General features: G+C 36.0%; 1 protein-coding gene across 1 annotated transcript in view; it reads left to right on the top strand.

Moving 5' to 3' along the window:
* The window catches only part of LOC142233256 (uncharacterized), a 91,957-nt gene extending 88,503 nt beyond the window's left edge, over positions 1–3,454 (top strand). Inside the window, exons 16-17 of the mRNA XM_075304108.1 lie at positions 3,169–3,315; positions 3,370–3,454. Of these exons, the coding sequence (XP_075160223.1) occupies positions 3,169–3,315; positions 3,370–3,454 (232 nt within the window). The remainder of the gene's footprint in view (positions 1–3,168; positions 3,316–3,369) is intronic.
* Positions 3,455–14,585: the final 11,131 nt, after the last annotated feature.

Below are 14,585 nucleotides of genomic sequence, written 5' to 3'. Positions count from 1 at the left end.
AATGGGCCACAAAACTTAAATGGAACAGGGCCACAAATTTGAGGCGTTGCTTCATACCAAAATATGAGCCCCAATAAAATGTAACTGCAACATGAAAATCGACCCCAAAATAAAATTATGGCTCATTTTAACTTTTTAATTAAATGTCCTTGTGAAAATGAACCCTAACTGATGGAAAAATGCGAAGTTTTAAGAAAAATTGAAATATGTGTTACTGTGTAAGAATGTTTCGGCAATCGCGTTTCCATAGAAGAAAATCTTAAACGACTTTTAATGGGAAATTTCAACTTTTTTGTTTCAAATAGGTTAAAAACAGAGTAAGAATTCTTAAAATGGTACAAATCATTTAAATTTTGTCGAAAAAATCTGAAAAATTGCAATTTTTTTAAATATTTGATGTCAAGCCTTCCATATAAGCGTAAGAATGCATTTAAACTCATAAAAAAAAAATTTAAAAATTATTTATTTTTCAAAATATTACAAAATTTCATAATTCACATCCAAAACATTGAATTCGGATCCCACCAAAAGAAGTGATGCAAATTCAGTGCAACGGCTGTTGAAATAGAGGACTTCCGTCCCATGTTAAATTCATTGCTTCTGCGTCAATTTTGCACCACTTCCGGATCCAAAAAGAACATTTTCATTACTTTTTTGGCGACGCTTTGTTTACTGGGATGGAATCGGGCAGCACTCAGTGATACGAGAAAAGTTACCAATGTGCTATCACAATGGACTGAATAGTCTAAGTGAGCCTGATACATCGGGCCGCCACCTAACCTCACCCAGCGGATAGTGCGTTTGCCATACAAACTGTATTGTATACGGTTCGATTCTCCGTCTGAACGAAAAGTAATATTTTACAAAATTATCAACCCTTAAATATACACTGTATCTTCTAAGATTCAACCAGAAAATAAATTCTTACGTCTTAAAACTTTGACCGAATTCTATGAAATTAAGTTTGATGCATTTAAAACATCATAACGCTATTTTTAAAAAGTTGTTTTTTGGTAAAGTTTATAGTACTTTTGAGTAATGTGCAATCAAAATTAACAAGTATATATGGCCGCAAGTTCGGCCAGGCCGAATCTTATGTACCCACTACCATGGATTGCGTAGAAACTTCTACGAAAGACTATCATCCACAATCGAATTACTTGGGTTGTGGTATTTTAAATCGTTTTCTAAATTCTTAGTCCATACGTGGTATATATTAGACAAAAAGGGTATGTGTAGGTAAGTCTACAAATAATTACGAATCGATATGGACTTTTGCACGGTACGTAGAGAGCCAGAATTGAAATATGGGGGTCGCTTATATGGGGGCTATATACAATTATGAACTTGATATGGACCAATTTTTGTGTGATTGGGGATCGATTTATCTGAGGGCTATATATAACTATATACCGATATGGACCTTGTTAGGCATGGTTGTTAATGGCCACATACTAGCACAATGTACCAAATTTCAACTGACTCGGATGAAATTTGCTCCTCCAAGAGGCTCCAAAACCAAATCTCGGGATCGGTTTATATGGGGGCTATATATGATTATGGACTGATATGGACCACTTTTGGCATGGTTGTTAAATATCATTTACTACCATCACGTACCAAATTTCAACCAGATCGGATGAATTTTGCTTCTCCAAAAGGAACAGGAGGTCAAATCTGGGGATCGGTTTATATGGGGTCTATATATAATTATGGACTGATATGAACCAATTCCTGCATGGTTGTTGGATACTATATACTAACATCACGTACCAAATTTCAACCGAATAGGATGAATTTTGCTCTTCCAAGGGGCTCCGGAGGTCAAATCTGGGGATCGGTTTATATGGGGGCTATATATAATTTGGACCGATTTCGACCAATTTTTGCATGGGTGTTTGAAGCCATATATTAACACCACGTACCAAATATCAACTGAATCAAATGAATTTTGGTTTTCCAAGAGGCTCCAGAGGTCAAATCTGGTGTTCGGTTTATATGGGGGCTATATGTAATTATGAACCGATGTGGACCAATTTTTGCATGGCTATTAGAGACCCTATACTAACTCCATGTACCAAATTTCAGCCGGATCGGATGAAATTTTCTTCTCTTAGAGGCTCTGCAAGCCAAATCTGGGGATCGGTTTATATGAGGGCTATATATAATTATTGACCGATGTGGACCAATTCTTGCATAGTTGTTAGAGACCATATACCAACACTATGTACCAAATTTCAGCCGGATCGGATGAAATTTGCTTCTCTTAGAGGCTCCGCAAGTCAAATCGGGGGATCAGTTTATATGGGGGCTATATATAATTATTGACAAATGTGGACCAATTTTTACATGGTTGTTAGAGACCATATACTAACACCATGTACCAAATTTCAGCCTGATCGGATGAAATTTGATTCTTTAGAGGATTCGCAAGCCAAATCGGGGGATCGGTTTATATGGGGGCTATATGTAATTATGGACCGATATGGACCAATTTTTGCATGGTTGTTAGAGACCATATACCAACACCATGTACCAAATTTCAGCCGGATCGGATGAAATTTGCTTCTCTTAGAGCAATCGCAAGCCAAATTTGGGGGTCCGTTTATATGAGGGCTATACGTAAAAGTGGACCGATATGGCTTATTTGCAATACCATCCGACCTACATCAATAACAACTACATGTGCCAAGTTTCAAGTCGATAGCTTGTTTCGTTCGGAAGTTAGCGTGATTTCAACATACGGACGGACGGACATGCTCAGATCGACTCAGAATTTCACCACGACCCAGAATATATATACTTTATGGGGTCTTAGAGCAATATTTCGATGTGTTACAAACGGAATGACAAAGTTAATATACCCCCATCCTATGGTGAAGGGTATAAAAACTAAAATCAATAGTGTAAAGACAAAATATTTGGAACCGGGCATGCTTTTTTTTAGTGTAGGATAAAAATGTTGTTATACACGGCAAAAATAATTTTGAGATAAACACATTTTTTTCATAAAAGATTGAACTTTTCAGAGAGAAACGTTTACTACGCCCATTTTCTAAACGTTTTTTTTATGTATACTTTATAATTTTAGTCCTTTTCAAAATTTTTTAATTGATATAAAATAAAAGTTCGACATTAAGTTAAAGAATATCTTTCTTTTTTCTACAGCATGATGTCCAGCATGAGTATGGGTGATTTCATATCACCGACCGGTTCTAATTTAAGCCCAATGGAAAATTCAGCATTAAGGGTATCACATGAGCATACAGACTCTGGTTTGGGAGCCGATCAGGATTATGCCTATTCATCTGAAAGGTAAATGTTTTTTTGTTGTTTTTTTTGGTTATTGCGAAATATATATATACACAGGAGTATTACCATAAAAACACTAAATCCCAATTTAGAAATTGCACATAGACCATTTACCCACATGTACATAAGCATGGGCATCTAAATGAAAAATTTATCCTCTTACCTTTACTAATTTGAACACACACACACATATTTTTTGTTTCTATCCCGCCGACTTTCCAACCTTTACAAAACAAACCAAATGAACTGGACGCACTTTTTCCAACTTTATGTGGTATGGGCATATTCACCATTACATCATCAAACAGATCAAGTGATAGTACACGGTATGGTACTAACAAGTCCTCTGGGGCATCCAGCGGTAGCCATCGTAAATCCTCTATTAATGGAGGTGGTAATTCCCAAGCTTACAACAGCCTCATGCAACAGACTGTGAGTAATCAAAAACATCAACAGCACCAGCAACAACAACAACAGCAAAGGCAAAACTCATTTTATGGCAATAGACGCCAGGAGACTTCTAACCATCAAACCAAACCAAATTACAGCAAATACACAACCACTAACCAACAACAGCAACATCAGCAGCAACAGCATCAGCAGCAGCAAATGCAACACCAACAATCCCATCTGCAACATCAATCCGTTAATACATCCTGTGGTTCAGCAGTTAACAGTCATCTAGTAACGGTAAATGAATCCCTATTTTAATCTCTCTATTGTTTAGTTTTACCTTTTTTTCCCACCAATTTTCCTATGAAAAACAAAAATCTACCCTTAACCCCCATCCCTAGCTTGGGAGAAGAACTTTTTTAAATTAACTTTATTTTCATATGACCACATTTTTATATTCCATGCTACTAACTAACCAACTACGCTCTACCATCATGCACACTAAAATCCTCCCACTGCTACTTTAATTTCTATTCCACCCCCAATTGGGATAGACTACACAGACAGGGAATGGCTCGAAACACCGATCATCGGATAAAGAGGGAGCCAATGGTGGTGGTGGAGGTGAAAAATCAATACCCAGTCATCGCCTATTGAATTATACGACTTTTGAGAATAATCAGTATAAATTTAGTCTCAACAATGCGGGTCGTTCCATAGTTGGCCCAGGGGGCAGTAATGGTAGTATTAGTGCCAATAGTAGTAATGGCGGCGGCGGTGGTGGTGGTGGTACGGGTATTGCAAATAATTCTCTTACTAACACTTCTTATCATACAATGGATCATTTTGTAGAATGGCCAAATACTCCAGCTGCCCCCTATTATTATCAGGGACCTTCGACAGCATCGATACATGCCAAAAAACGTGATGCCAAATCTGATTTGGGAGTACCCACACGACGTTTGTCGGGTCAGGCTCCCATAACCAAAACACAATTATTAACCGGAGGTGGTAATTATCCACCTTTGGGTAGTATGGGTTATCCCTTGATGGGTCCTTCATATCCTGGTATAGGTTATAATTCACGTTTACATCCAGCCAAATCGGATCTTTTCTTGGCCTATCCCACAAACAATGAATATGAGCCACCGTTCATATACAACTATAAAATGCCACATATGCCAGAATTTGTTAGGAATGCAGTAAAGCCTCAAACGCAACAGCAACAGCAACAACAACAGACCACATCCAATGCAACACAACAGTCGGGACAACAACCTACCGCCTATCATATTTCCGGGGCTCAAACTGCCGACCCCATGCCTTGTAATCTTTATAAACCCAATGCAACGGCCTCAAATCCAAGTGGTGGTGGTGGTAATGGTAATCTCTATGCCGGAGCAGCTCCAGCCACTGATGTCATGTATTATCAATTTGATAATAGTTGTGTGGCTCCCCCCTCCAGCAAAACACAACCCATTGTGCAACAGCCAAAAGGAATGGGCCCTCATGGCAAATCCACCCAGGCTAATAATACGGGATCACCTGCCCATAATATCGGTCCTTTGGTTTTCTTGCAACATCAACAGCAATCGGCTCAACAACAAACCGCTTCGCATACTACAGCCACGAATAACCAGACCGTGAGTATTGCCCATTACTATGGAGTGCCGTAGTTAGTGGAATTACGTATGGTGTATTGCACGGCGTGTTGTCTCACAAATGTTTGTTGCTCGTTAAATGTTTGTATTTTTTTTTAGTGTTTTGTGTTTTTTATTTTGTTTATAATTTTCGTGTTATTTTATCTTTGCATATGCATTTTGTTCGTTTTGTGTGGCATGTTTTATTAACTGTTTATTATATTTATTTATTTATTTTTTTTTTTTGATGAGTTTTGAAATTGCATGGGGAATTTCAAACTCAAATACATATTACGTGTTTTAGTTAAATAATCTAGTGGTGAGTATAATACTGAGATATTTCGAAAATGTTTTTTGAATGCTATAAAAATTCTAATTTAATTATCATTCTTAGATAAATGTATGAAATATTGTTATTCTTTATATATAATATCGTCTAAGGTTAATATTTTCTATCATGTTATGCTCTTACTATAAAGAGGGGATCTTTTTGTATCAGAACTAAAAATCCTAAAACAAATGACTCTTTATTCTAAAACCCCAAAAAAAAAAAAAACTACTCGTTCTACTTGAAGCTTTTATGAATACTGCTTCTACTTCTAACATACCTTGTAAAGGTATAAAAGACGAACATCGACTCTTCGTTTGTTAAAAAAAAAAAAAAAAAAAAAAAAAACAAGTAAGGAAAGTCTAAAGTCGGTCGGGGCCGTCTATATTATACCCTGCACCATTTTGTAGATCTAAATTTTCGATACCATATCACATCCGTCAAAAGTGTTGGGTGCTATATATAAAGGCTTGTCCTATGACAAGCCCATGTTAAATGCATCGCTTCTGCGTCAATTTTGCACCACTTCCGAATCCAAAAAGAACACTTTCATTACTTTTTTGGCGACGCTTTTTTTTTATACCCACCACCATAGGATGGGGGGTATATTAACTTTGTCATTCCGTTTGTAACACATCGAAATATTGCCCTAAGACCCCATAAAGTATATATATTCTGGGTCGTGGTGAAATTCTGAGTCGATCTGAGCATGTCCGTCCGTCCGTCTGTTGAAATCACGCTAACTTCCGAACAAAACAAGCTATCGGCTTGAAACTTGGCACAAGTAGTTGTTATTGATGTAGGTCGGATGGTATTGCAAATGGGCCATATCGGTCCACTTTTACGTATAGCCCCCATATAAACGGACCCCAAAATTTGGCTTGCGAGGCCTCTAAGAGAAGCAAATTTCATCCGATCCGGCTGAAATTTGGTACATAGTGTTAGTATATGGTCTCTAACAACCATGCAAAAATTGGTCCACATCGGTCCATAATTATATATAGCCCCCATATAAACCGATCCCCCGATTTGGCTTGCGAGGCCCCTAAGAGAAGCAAATTTCATCCGATCCGGCTGAAATTTGGTACATGGTGTTAGTATATGGTCTCTAACAACCATGCAAAAATTGGTCCACATCGGTCCATAATTATATATAGCCCGCATATAAACCGATCCCCCGATTTGGCTTGCGAGGCCCCTAAGAGAAGCAAATTTCATCCGATCCGGCTGAAATTTGGTACATGGTGTCAGTATATGGTCTCTAACAACCATGCAAAAATTGGTCCACATCGGTCCATAACTATATATAGCCCGCATATAAACCGATCACCCGATTTGGCTTGCGAGGCCCCTAAGAGAAGCAAATTTCATCCGATCCGGCTGAAATTTGGTACATGGTGTCAGTATATGGTCTCTAACAACCATGCAAAAATTGGTCCACATCGGTCCATAATTATATATAGCCCCCATATAAACCGATCCCCCGATTTGGCTTGAGAGGCCTCTAAGAGAAGCAAATTTCATCCGATCCGGCTGAAATTTGGTACATGGTGTTAGTATATGGTCTCTAACAACCATGCAAAAATTGGTCCACATCGGTTCATAATTATATATAGCCCCCATATAAACCGATCACCAGATTAGACCTCCGGAACCTCTTGGAAGACCAAAATTCATCTGATTCAGTTGAAATTTTGTACGTGGTGTTAATATATGGCCTCAAACTCCCATGCAAAAATTGGTCGATATCGGTCCATAATTATATATAGGCCCCATATAAACCGATCCCCAGATTTGACCTCCAGAGCCCCTTGGAAGAGCAAAATTGTTCCCATTCGGTTGAAATTTGGTACGTGATGTTAGTATATGGTATCCAACAACCATGCAGGAATTGGTTCTATCAGTCCATAATTATATATAGCTTCCATATAAACCGATCCCAAAATTCGACCTCCGGTGCCTTTTGGAGAAGCAAAATTCATCCGATCTTCTTGAAATTTGGTACGTGGTGGTAGTATATGATATTTAACAACCATGCCAAAAGTGGTCCATATCAGTCCATAATCGTACATAGCCCCATATAAATCGATCCCGAGATTTGGTTTTGGAACCTTTTGGAGAAGCAAATTTCATCCGAGTGAGATGAAATTTGGTACATTGTGCTAGTATATGGTCGTTAACAACTAGGTCCATATTGGTCTATAGTTATATATGGCCCTCAGATAAATCGATCCCCAATCACACAAAAATTGGTCCATATCAAGTTCATAATTGTATATAGCCCCCATATAAGCGACCCCCATATTTCAATTCTGGCTCTCTGCGTACAAAAAGTCCATATCGATTCGTAATTATTTGTAGACTTAACTATACACAACTTTTTTGTCTAATATATACCATGTATGGACTAAATCACAATTTAGAAAACGATGTTAAGAAGTTTTAAGATACCACAACCCAAGTAATTCGATTGTGGATGACAGTCTTTCGTAGAAGTTTCTACGCAATCCATGGTGGTGGGTACATAAGATTCGGCCTGGCCGAACTTACGGCCGTATATACTTGTTTTTTGCTGGGAAGGAAATCACAATATCTTAATAATTTTCTTATAATATTTGGATCAATATTTCGTTTGGCATATTTTAATACAAATTAAAGTTAATATAACCTGACCACATAGCCTTTTAGGGAAATTTAGAAGAAGATCATTTAACCTTCCAAAAACAAAAGCTTTCAAACCAAAAAAATAAATACAATAAATCAACAAATAACCAAACCTAACCTCATTCAAGCACATCAGCAAATAAATCTTTCAGAACAATAGTGATTTTGCAAATCCATCTATTGTGTCCTTACTTCAATATGTGTCCATAACTTTTCGATTGCTTAAGAGTAAAATAGACTTGCATGAATGTCAGATATAAGTACACTGAACAAAAAATATTAACTTAATATGAAAGATTATGTTAACCAAATTTTAGGGCACGAAATTTAGACAATATTGGGGACAAATTTATTTAACATGAATAAATATTAATTAAAAGAAAGTCCATAATCTTAGCTCTTAAAATTTTTGTCATAAAATTTAGGTTGAAATTTCACCACGACCCAGAATATATATACTTTATAGGGTCTAAGATCAATATTTCGATGTGTTACAAACGTAATGACAAAGTTAATATGCCCCCAATCCTATGGTGGAGGGTATAAAAAGACTGCAAATTCAATAAATGAGATGTACCAAATTTCAGCCGCATCGGATGAAATGTGCTTCTCTTAGAGTGTACATGGAAGAAAAAGGCTGTTTTTCATATGTTTGGGTGTAAACATTAGTTGTTTGGAACTCAAATTTTTAAACACATTATTTTTAAGTTCAAGCATACAATTTTCATAAACTAGCATAACATGTTTGTGACATATATATGTTAATATGTTAGAACATATTATGTTTGGCATATAACATTTTTGTAAATATAATATGTTTGGATACAAACATATATTTATTTAAAAGTAGCCTATAAACACATATGTGTTTAGAAAGAGACACCTAGAAAATATGCTGCAAGTAACAGAATGCAAGTAACCATTAACGCCTTAAGAAAATTTCATTAATTTTTTTTCTACCAGTGTATACCTAAAGTTGAAACATAACATATATGAACAATACAAGCAATATTTGTTTGGACCAATCTTGAAAATATATATGATTGAAGCAAAATGTGTTTGGGGTGTATGTTACTGAAGCGATGTTTCTGAGGGTGTATGTCTTTGATGTGTGCAAATTTTCCTTCAAGTAAAAAAAAAAAAACATTTTTTGTTGTTTGGTTTTTTCAAAAACTTTTTTTATTAAGAAAAGGTTTTTTTTATTTTGAAGTATTTAAGTTATTAGAAATTTCTTCGACCTTTTTTGAATAATATATCAATATTTCGATTACCATATTGAACCGCTTCCTCATCCAAAAATCTATTGAAAACAATATGGTAATCGCGAAAAATTGGGAAATATAAATAAAGACGAATATCATTGGATCCAAGTAAATTTTTTGTTTCAGTGTATGAGTTGAACTCAACACACATATATTCTTTGTACTCTATCTTCTATAGTTCCCCGAAAAAAAATACCCTAATTACCTCAAATGATTGTTTGATTATGTTGAGCACGTACAAATAGATCCAAACCATTCAACTCTCCACTTGGGATTATTTCGTATGTTTGATTGTTTCCCAGCATGTGGTTCCCTTTTCAAACCGTTTTTTGCTGATGATTTGGAATGGAGATGATGAAACCAAAATCGGAAATATTTACTCGCATATGGACCATAGTACAATATGAAGATGGTTATTGTTTCCTCCCGATCACACTTTGTGATTGTCGGGTGGCCCCCATTGTCTTTAAGCCAAAATTGTTGTTAACGTTTTTGTGTTCTCTTGTTGTTTTTTTTTTTTGTCTTGTTATGGTCATTGATGTGATTGGTTTTATCCCTCCTTGGGGTTTATAAATCATATTGTTTTGTTTCAGATTTGTTGTTGGCATTTTATATTGTATTTGTATGTGTATTTGTGTTGTCTCTAATGCATGCTATTCTAGTTCCATTGACTTATTATTTGAATTATTTGTTTTTCTTTTTGTATTTAAGTTTAATTTGTAAGATACTCCCCAGTTAGTTCATGGGTGATTGTTATATTTTGTTCTATTTTAAGTAATTTTTCAGGGGTTGTTGTATACAAAATATGGATATTTTTATGTCGACTCTGGTCTGAATAGGTGAAGAAGAAAAAGTTATTTTTATCTGCAATTATATAACTTAAATACAATCTATGTTTTCATCCTAGGTCCATAAACGGAATCCCGGGAATGTAAATTCGGGAATTCCTGCAAATTTTTCTCCACAATATGTTAGATAAATAATTACATTAAACAAAATTTATTTTTACATTTTTTTTATGAAAAGAGAAAAATATGAAAATAGTTCATATTTTCCTAAAATGGTTGAAGTTTGCTGAAACTGAGTTCATATGTTCTCCAATGAGTACATTTTACTTAAGTTGTGTTTGTCTAGAACTATACATAGCGCTAAAGATAATTTAATAATTTTTAATTCCAATTTTTATACCCACCACCATAGAATGGTGACGGGGGTATAATAAGTTTGTCATTCCGTTTGTAACACATCGAAATATCGATTTCCGACTATATAAAGTATATATATTCTTGATCAGTGAGAGATTCTAAGACGATATAACGATGTCCGTCTGTCCGTCTGTCTTTCTGTCTGTCTGTTGTAATCACGCTACAGTCTTCAATAATGAAGCAATCGTGCTGAAATATTGCACAAACACGTCGTTTGTCTGCAGGCAGGTCAAGTTCGAAGATGGGCTATATCGGTCCAGGTTTTGATATAGTCCCCATATAAACCTACCTCCCAATTTGGGGTCTTGGGCTTATAGAAATCGAAGTTTTTATCCACTTTTCCTGAAATTTGAAATCTAGAGGTATTTTATGACCATAAAGGGGTGTGCCAAAAATGGTGAGTATCGGTCCATGTTTTGGTGTAGCCCCCATATAGACCGATCTCCCGATTTTACTTCTTGGGCTTATAGAAACCGCAGGTTTTATTCAATTTACCTGAAATTGGAAATCTTGAGGTATTGTAGAACCACAAATACGTGTGCCGAAAATGATGAGTATCGGTCCATATTTTGGTATAGCCCCCATATAGACCTATCTCCCGATTTTATTTCTTGGGCTTATAGAAACCGCAGTTTTTATTCAATTTACCTGAAATTAGAAATCTAGAGGTATTGTAGGGCCACAATACGTGTGCCAAAAATTGTGAGTATCGGTCCATGTTTTGGTATGGTCCTCATATAAAACGACCTCCCGATTTGGGGTCTTGGGCTTATAGAAACCGTAGTTTTTATCCAATTTGTCTGAAATTGGAAATCTAGAGGTATTTTAGGACCATAAAGAGGTGTACCGAAAATGGTGAGTATCGGTCCATATTTTGGTATAGCCCCCATATAGACCGATTTCCCGATTTTACTTCTTGGGCTTCTAGAATCCGAAGTTTTTATCCTATTTGCCTGAAATTGGAAATCTAGAGGTATTTTCGGGTCATAAAGAGGTGTGCCGAAAACGGTGAGTATCGGTCCATATTTTAGTATAGCCCCCATAAGAACGATCTTCCGATTTAACTCCTTGGGTTTCTAGAAACCGTAGTTTTTATCTCAATTGCCTGAAATAGTAAATATTCTGGTATTTTAGGCTCACAAAAACGTGTATCGGATTACGTTTTTATCGGTCCATTTGGTAATGCCTCCATATAGACCGACTTCACTTCTTGAGGGTGTAGAAGGCGCACTGATCATGAAATTTGCTTGAAACTCAATGTAAAATTTCTAGATTTGACTTCTACAGATTTAAGATTTCAAATCAAGACGTTATTTTATAATTTTCTTGCACACTTAAAAGAGATGTTAATGATTCCTCTAAAACTCAAACAAAAATGGTTCTTATAAATCCAGAATCTGATATAGTCCTCATAGGTGAAATCTTTAAATTTATCTTCGGGAAGTGTCCTCAAGTCCTCAAGCCCTCCTGAAATTTCAAAGGAAACCCTAATATTTGGTTCATGGTGGTGGGTATTTAAGATTCGGCCCGGCCGAACTTAGTGCTGTATATACTTGTTTTTAAGAAAATTTTGTCAAAATTGTATATATTCGGTTTTGCCTCAAAATAGGCCTCAGTTTCGGCGATCAACTCTTCATAGCAGCCAAATTTTTTTGAGGTCTGAGAGCAAGAAAAAGTCGCTGGGGGCCAGATCTGGAGAATATTCGAAGCCCAATCCATGAATTTTTGCCATCGTTCTCAATGACTTGTGGCACGGTGCGTTGTCTTGGTGGAACAACCCTTTTTTCTTCTTCATATGGGCCGGTTTGCCGCGATTTCGATCTTCAAACGCTCCAATAACGCCATATATTTAATAGTAACTGTTGCTGGTTTTTCCCTTCTCAAGATAAACGATAAAAATTATTCCATGCGCATCCCAAAACGCAGAGGCCATTACTTTGCCAGCGGACTTTTGAGTCTTTCCACGCTTCGGAGACGGTTCACCGGCCGCTGTCCACTCATCCGAATGTCGATTGATGGAGTCATGTTTCATCCATTGTCACATATCGACGGAAAACTCGGGTGTATTACGGGTTAACAGCTGTAAACACCGCTCAGAATCATCAACACGTTGTTGTTTTTGGTCAAATGTGAGCTCGCGCGGCACCCATTTTGCACAGAGCTTCTGCATATCCAAATATTGATGAATGATATGACCAACACGTTCCTTTGATATCTTTAAGGCCTCTGCTATCTCGATCAACTTAATTTTACGGTCATTCAAAATCATTTTGTGGATTTTTTTTGATGTTTTCGTTGGTAACCACCTTTTTCGGGCGTCCACTGCGTTCACCGTCCTCCGTGCTCATTTCACAACGCTTGAATTTTGCATACCAATCAATTATTGTTGATTTCCCTGGGGCAGAGTCCGGAAACTTATTATCAAGCCAAGTTTTTGCTTCCATCGTATTTTTTCCCTTCAGAAAACAGTATTTTATCAAAACACGAAATTCCTTTTTTCCATTTTTTTTTTCACAATAACAAAAGTTGCTTCACAAAAGACGCTCTATCTCACAAACTAATTGACTTACAGACGTCAAATTTTGACACGAATCATTTGAAGGTTGGTACTATATAAATATAATATGCATTTAATACTAGCGACGCCATCTATGTGTCAGACCGGGGACTTATCATCCAACCTGTTAATAATTTGCTTCAATTTTTTTTCATTAAATTTAGGACAAAAATTTGTTAAATTTGCTTCCCTCCGTTAATGTCGCATGTCTTTAAACTAAGGCTAATATTCCTTAAAGTAAAGAAACACATTTTTGATTTAAATAAAATTGTCCTTAAATTAACTGAAATATTGAAACTTTAGATTTAACATAAAAACGATTTAAATATAGACTAAGACTTATTTTGAGGATTTAACGTCTTTGGTTTAAAGTTTTTTTATTGAATTAAGAAAACCTTTTTCACTTTGAAGTATCGGTTATAATTTGGATTTTTAAACTGGCATTTGTTTGTATGTGAGTACCGCGAAAAGAGAATGAAAATTTAATAAATGAGATTTGTATCCTAATTTAAATTTTAGTGGTCCTAGACTTATTTTAAAGAAGCCGCATCTTTGGCTCGGAATCAATACCAAAATCCTTAAGGGAAGGTCAAAATCTTTGGATCCAAGTACACTTTTTTTTTTTGAGTGTATGCACTGAAACGATCATAATATTGGGTCCAAGACCAAGCTATAAATGCAAATTATTTTTTCCTCACCATATGTATAGAGTACAAAATCAAGATTTTCTTATGGAGTCATTAACAGAATCTATTCAAATTTAGCCCACTCTGCCAACCCTAGTTAGCTCCCTTCTATGTATGTTTATGTACATAAAATGGCAACAATCTTTTAGTTTAGTTTGTGATTTGCACGTCCTACAAATGTTTTTCTAGTTAAAATAGAAAATTTTGCTTTCTCCCTGCCTCTCTCTCTTGGCCATCCAACCAATCATCGCCTACAAACTCTCGCCTTCATTAATGATTATTTATGTTCATTATAACCATTAGTATTATTGTTATTACTATGGCATATTTGAGTTCCTTTCTGGCTGCCTAGATGGCTAGATGGTCGTCTTTCCTGAAAGCTGTTGTCTAGTTTAAGAAATATTTTCTTGTAGCTAAATACACTAACATACGAGAACATACACACGATAACAGTAAAGGAGCAAATACGAGTACAAAAACATAGATAAATTTGAAAGCAAAAAAAAAGTACTTAGAATCAACGAACCACTAAAAAGGA

Source organism: Haematobia irritans, chromosome 1 (assembly GCF_050003625.1).
Source record: "Haematobia irritans isolate KBUSLIRL chromosome 1, ASM5000362v1, whole genome shotgun sequence".
NCBI classification, from domain to species: Eukaryota; Metazoa; Arthropoda; class Insecta; order Diptera; family Muscidae; genus Haematobia; species Haematobia irritans.
Note: the sequence above shows the minus strand (reverse complement) of the source record. Positions and strands in the feature narration are given on the sequence as shown.